The sequence below is a fragment of the Alligator mississippiensis genome, chromosome 7 (genome assembly GCF_030867095.1).
Source record: "Alligator mississippiensis isolate rAllMis1 chromosome 7, rAllMis1, whole genome shotgun sequence".
Lineage (NCBI taxonomy): Eukaryota > Metazoa > Chordata > Crocodylia > Alligatoridae > Alligator > Alligator mississippiensis.
In genome coordinates this window covers 35070224-35077081 of record NC_081830.1, presented here as the reverse complement: position 1 = coordinate 35077081, position 6858 = coordinate 35070224, and the positions used below count along the sequence as shown (strand labels likewise).

The 6858-nt window shown below is 43.2% G+C and overlaps 1 protein-coding gene across 1 annotated transcript; it reads right to left on the bottom strand.

Annotated features, from left to right (window-relative positions):
- Window positions 1–3755: 3755 nt before the first annotated feature.
- On the bottom strand, window positions 3756–4724 carry LOC132251913 (olfactory receptor 10A4-like). The gene has a single exon (XM_059731838.1). The coding sequence runs from the start codon at window positions 4722–4724 to the stop codon at window positions 3756–3758; it is 969 nt and encodes a 322-aa protein (XP_059587821.1).
- Window positions 4725–6858: the final 2134 nt, after the last annotated feature.

Below are 6858 nucleotides of genomic sequence, written 5' to 3'. Positions count from 1 at the left end.
AGGTGCCCTGATTGCTTCACTCAGCCCAGTTTGGACCAGGGCACATCTCTGGGCTTGCTGCAAGTGGCACCAGTTCAGGGGGTGAGCTGACCTGCCTCCTGATTGAAGCTGGCTTGGTTGGGAACTCTGCTGTGACCTCATTTCAGACGGGGTCTGCTCAAAGGTGCCTGTCTCCTCCTAGCTCTTTGCTAATGAGCTCTTCCCTTGGTGGCCTTTGCCTTCCTGTGATGGGTGGGGGACCTCAGCCTGAATTGGGAACTTTTCCTCTTGGGTTCTGATCCCCTCCCACTCTTCTACTATAGCCTGGCCTGGGTCTGGTGTACCTCTTGACTGAGCCCCCAGGCCAGGCACCTGTAATTTCTAGAGCTTGTGCAGGAGTCCCTGCTTTATAATCTAGCCTTTCAGCAAAAGGGCACTGAGCCTTACCTCTGGAAGTCTCATTTTTTTCCCATGTCCTGGTCACATACCATCAAGCTGATACACTTCCTTGACTCAAGCCTGTCTGCCCAGGTCTCAGCAAATCCCTGGCCATCTGGCTTGGTCTGCATTCTACTAGGTTTCATGCCTCTTGGCCAAAGTGAAAGATGTCCTCCCTGCAAATGTGGTTGTTGCCCTGGAGCACCATCTCAATACATAACCAGCCCTCCCCAATGGAAACTTGATAGACAGACTGCTCATCATTGCCTATTCCACTTGAGATGGACAGCAATGAGGGCAGTGGACTCAGTACTCTGCTGTCCCTTCCTGTGCCTGTAGCAAACCCGGCCAGTTGTTTTGTTTTGTTTTGTTTTGTTTTGTTTTGCTTTGTTTTGTTTTAAATGCATTCCCTCCCCTTCCCTAACCATTTCTAACTTTCTGTCTGACCTCTCTATCCCTTACAAATAGTTTTTAGTAGTATTAAGTAAGCTAAGTTCTTATATGACAAATCCCTTCTTTATATTGTAAATAGTTTTCTGCTAGGTTTGTATTGATTTTCACTGTTGTATATTGTATCAATATCATTTTCATATTGATTTTTATTGTTTCATATGGTTATTGTATGGATTAGGCCTGTGTTTGTAAGTGAACCAAAGTAATGTCAAGTTTCCATTTTGTATGTCAAGCCTCCATCTTGTGTTCTCTGCTCGGGCATCCCCTGTGTTATAACTTTACCTCATGTCTACCCCTCCCATGTAAATTGGCTCCCGGATGAATGGGAGTGATTGGGAATGATTCAAATACAATGGTAGCATGCCTCTGCTGAGTGGCCTATAACGACCAGGCCATCACCTTGCATAAAATCATCCAGGAACCACGGACCTCACCCAGGAACAGGGACAAGAACCCAGCATTTGAAAAACAAAAAAGACAAAAGACGCTGCAGAACCAGCAAGTCTACCATTGTACCCCACCATTACAGACACCCAAACCTGCACATCCCTGCATGGAGCACACATGCTCAGTACACCAGGGGCTAACCCTTGCCTGGGCATGCCTCCAGTCACTTGGGTCACACAAGGTCTGCCCCTATAAAAAGGGGCAGTGAAGACAGACCCAGTGGGAATGCCATTTCTATCTGAATCAGACAAGCACCACGTCATGTTGCCTATCCACCCCAAAGGCCCGGTCTGGAGCAGGGATGGAGCCTGCTGTCACCAGAGCAAGGATTGTGTAGCAGAGGGTTGGAGGGATGGTGGAGGGGGCAGAGGTTGTGGGGACCGGCAGAAGGGAGGAAGTCAGCAGGGGAGCAAGAGAGCAGGGGACATAACTGCTTGATCCCACCATGACCTGCGCACCACTTCTCCCTCCACTTTTTGACTCCCCCCCCCCCCGCAACCTACCCCCCCCACTATCTCCACATATATTACCTTGCCACCACCTGCCCCCCTAGCACCTGCCTCCCTACTGCTTCTCTCACCACCTGCCCCACTCATACTGCTTTTTCTGTTGCAGCAATGCGGGGACAAATTTGAGTTGATCCTCCAATAACTAGACTCTATACATGGCAAATTATAACAAATTTATATTTTTTTCATATGTGCAATCTAATTTTTGGGGGTGGGGGTGAGGTGGTAATCTTAAATTCAGGATCCCTTTAGATTCAGATGCATGTGGTATTTGAAGATAGAGTAAAGAATAGTAGGAAAATGTATTCAATAGTTTTAAAAGGCTTCAAAGGAAGGATAGATTAAAAAGGGAATCAATTTAGACCCCCTCTGGAGAGATGGTGAACAGTTAAAAAGGTCAAAAATTTTATGAGGGGTATAGGTTGTAGCCATGTTGGTCTAAGGACATAGACAGACAATGTTGTTTGGGTAAATCCGATCCCTTTTATTAGACCAACTCAAATAGTTGGACATGTTCTTCTTAGCAAGCTTTCAGGCACAAACACCCTTTGTCAGGATGCAGATGAAGAGCTTTAAGTGTTTACAAAGAGAAGTGCATTACGTTCAAATTGTGAGGATGTCTTTTTTAATCTAGATCTCCTCATTCAACTTTTGAACGATCTTTCTTAGATAGAAATGTTTTAAATTTAAAGTGTGATGAAAAATTCCTTTAAAATTACTTTTTAGTAAGGATTGCTTAAATTTCATATTCTGATTTTTCCTATTAGCATATGCACCCACCTGGCCTCATATAGGCACTCTCTAGTGACTTTAGAGTGCACACTTGGTGCTGGCCACAGGGTGTGTCCCTGGGGCCTAGGCGTTGGTTGCATTCACCCCCAAGGGAGGCCCCAACACTTGCCTGTCACAACTTGATCTTCTTTTCTTCGGTGGTGGGGCTCCTTCTCACAGACCAGGGGGTCCCCAAGAACCCAGCCATACCCTCAGGTTGGCTGGATGATAGGTCACTGGCCTGTCCCTTGATGTTGTTGCCTGCTCTCTTTTCTCCCTGCCCATCTCTCAGTGTCCCTTCACACTGGATGACTACAGAATGTGGGACCGCCCTCACCACTGCATCTAGTCTTCTCCTGAGACATAGTGGTCTGCTGTACTGCCTTGGCTCTTCTCTTGACCTTAGAGGTCTCTCAAAGCCACTCTCCTTGGTTTGGAGCTCTGTGTAACCTCCAAAACAAAAATTAAGAAAAAAGAAGAAAAGAATAGTTGGGGCACAGGGCCTCAGCCAATCCCACTCACAAGTCCAATGTCTGTGGCCCTTGGGATCCCTTGACATGGTCCTCCTTGGTCCAGCCACCCTGCTGAGCCAGGGTGAGGCTTCTTTAAATGGAGCTGGGACCCCTCCTGTGGTTCTCTGTCTGACTCGCTGCTGAGTTGCCAACACAACCTACGTGCAGCCCGGGGAGCAGCCTTGCCTTCTGGCTCTGGCGTTGCTGCTCTCCCATCCATTTCCTTGCTGCTGGCTCCTAAATCACGCGGGTGGTGTTTTTTTATTACGTCATCCACTGCTGCTGTTCTCAGCTGGCACTTAAAGTGGCTGATGAATGCGTGGGCACTTCACCTTGACACGGTTGGCTTGGCTCTGTATCTCCTGAAAATAGTAAGCATGTCCCATTTTCAGGGGTTTTCATTTCCATCTTTGGGTGGGTCAGCCTTGCCTTGGGTCCCGCCACAGGAGCGTGCTCTGGGGCCTCCACTTGTATGCCCCGGGACAGCATAGCATAAGCAGATTGTTTGCTCTTCTTGTTTTCTTAGATTTTTTAAAATTTCTTTTTAAATGACAAAACCTCGGTAAAAAGATGGTTTGATAAAATTCAAGAAATTGCTTGTTGATTTCTATGTTTCTCCCATTTAACCAACTATAGTTTTTCCCCTTTAATTTATCTGAGTACATGAAAAGATTCTACGCTCTACTGTTTTCTTAAAGGCTGCTTTCACCTCTTTATTTCTTAACGTGTAAATTATAGGATTCAGAACTGGTGTCACAACTGTGTACATGAGGGAAATCATTTTATCACTCTCTGGTGAATAGCTGGATTTAGGTCTCATATAGCTAAAAAGAGCTGTTCCATAGAACAAGATTACCACCATGAGGTGTGAGGAACAGGTTGAGAAGGCCTTCTTCCTGCTTTCTGCCGATGGTAGCCCAAGGATGGTGGAGATGATGCGGATATAGGACAGCATTATCAACAGGAAAGGGCTCATGATAAACAGCACTGAAGCAGCCAAGAACACAATCTCATTCTTGGATGTGTCTGTGCATGCCATCATCACTACTGGTGGAATGTCACAGAAGAAGTGATGGATATGGTTGGAACCACAAAAGGGCAGACTGAAAATCCATGTGGTGTGCATCACTTCCACTGAGATGCCAATGATCCATGAGGTAGCTGCTAGTATTATACATACCCGACTGTTCATGATGGTTGTGTAACGAAACGGATGGCATATGGCGACAAAGCGGTCATAAGCCATGGCTGCCAGAAGGAAACATTCTGTAAGACCCAGGATGGTGAAGGCATACATTTGGGCTGCACAGCCAGCTATGGTGATGTTTTTATGTTTCACCAGGAGGTGAATCAGCAGCTGGGGGACCACACTGGTTGTATAACAGATTTCCAAGAAGGACAAATTCACCAGGAAGAAATACATGGGGGTGTGAAGTGTGGGGTTAAGCTTTATAAGGAGAATAATAAGGAAGTTTCCCATCAGAGTAATGAGGTAGGTGATCAGAAAGAAGAGGAAAAGAAGGGGCTGCAGCTCACCAAGGTATGAGAACCCAACCAAGATGAACTCACCAACGATGGTTTGGTTTTCACCAGAGTCTCTGTCAGAGTAGGTCATCTGTAGGAGTGATAACAAGAAAGAGAGACACTAATACTTAACAGACAGAACTCCAAATATTAGGATAATAAACAATCCATACTACGTTTTGCAATTATGGGATGCATCGAATTCTAAACATTCCCAGCTTTTATATCAATACACAATTGGCCCCGCTCACCAGCAAATATAAATTGGTAGTTTGTCATTGACTTGAGCAGTGATAAAACCAAAGTGCACCAACTTGAGTACGTGTCACACTGACCCCACTGGAATTGTATTCTTTTACATTATCTGGAGTACTGTCCAATGGCTTCATTCACACCAACTAGCATATATTATCCCCCTCAAAACCCTCCAAAAGTACAAACAGAAGAGACTCTTTGGGATATACCAATTATCGATTTGTTTTCCAATTGTATTCTGTGTAGTGACATTACATTAGACATTTTGATCAGAACCTTTCTTTTCTTTCTATATAGGAATTCAAAATAGGAACACTCCCCTTTTATTTTGTTATTAATGTTGCTTTGAGAATGGTAGATTGAAGGTTGAATGATTTCTTAATTCTGATCTCTCATACGCAGTAATTGGGAGTAGTTATGGAACTGGAAGTATTCCCACTGGAGTAAGAACTACTCAGATGTGTATATTATGGTGGTGATTAAATTAACTATCTAAAGGTTCTCTAAAAAAACTGAAAGACCTATTGGGCCAATTCATGCCAAATGTAGGCATGCTGAAATCCGTAGAGTTACACCAAGGAAGGCTTTGCACTTTTTCCTACGTACAAATGTTATTTATCCTTAAATGTTGAAAAGGAATTTACCTTACTCTTCTCAAGATTATGGCAACATCCTGAATGCATTAGTGGCTGTGTATAAAAATGTGCACTTACTTTGCTGATGTAACTCTTCAGAGCAGCAATGATGTAAATAAAACTCTTCTGACCTTTTCCCTTGTAAGGATCTCTTCTTTTCTGATGGGGATCCTACAGTATTAAGGATATCTGTTTCCTATAGACATTTATATGAAGGAATTTTGTAGTAATTGGGTTATCTGGAAAAGGCAGAAACAAAATAAAAGCTCATAATAACGGTAGCTTATCTTTATTACCTTGGCCTCTGTAGTGCCTCACATCCTACAATGGTATTTAGGAGGAAACCTGAACTGAAAGAGAAGATGGAACTTAGGAAATGTATACAGAAAATCAATATTACCTAAAAGTTGGATGGGGGTCTTCTGGTGTCAAAAGTTTTGCCAGAGCCACAGAATCATTCTCTGCTAGTTTCACACCCACTACGCCCTGCATCTCCCCCACACAGAAATTATATTGAACCTGGAACATGCAATCAAACCGCTTAATAAAATACTTCTTAAGTACTATTTATGAAAAAAATTAGAGATTTTTTTTCAGATGAGGAAGGGCTGGATTACTTGGCTTGATGCAAAAAAGTTGGATTATAGGTAAAAACATTTCTGTCTCTCAAAGAATCCTTTTGGAAATCTGTGTTTAACGCTTACTCAGTTGAGTACTATTGTTAACGTGAATGTGTAATTGATCAAAACTGATGTTACATTATACGAGGGAAGAAAGATTCAAAGATCAAGAGATCAGTGATGTACAAACACATAAGTGGTAGATAAATGTCAAAAGATGGATCAATAGTTAAATCAATAATACGATATAAACTAGTGCACACTGGAACACAAGTACATATGTGTGCATGCACACACATACACACACACACACACACACACACAGAGCCATGTGCATTTACATAGGGACACTTTAATATTCTGTATGTCTAGAAGGAAAGTTAAGATTAAGGATTTATTTGACCCTCTTCCTATTAATGATGATGATAGGACACCCTTGGCCAGAAGGTGCAAAGTTAGGAACAATTAGAACCATTCACTCCTAACCTACCTGACTCAGTGACAATGGTTGTCTTTCATACTTGGAAGAGATTGAATGTAGTAAAGGACAGAGAGCTGTTTATATTCCATTTGTAGGCTTTGGGGACCTAATCTCTTTAGAGAGCAACTCTTCATAGTCCTCTGAGGATGAACAATTATCCCCAAAAAGGTTTAGATAGAACAAAACCAAACCACCATTCTCTCAGCCATGTTTTTGGAAATACTACAGTAGAAG

Bases quoted from the DNA above. Each gene is read 5' to 3' on its own strand.
- LOC132251913 (XM_059731838.1), bottom strand. From the start codon at position 4,724: ATGACCTACTCTGACAGAGACTCTGGTGAAAACCAAACCATCGTTGGT.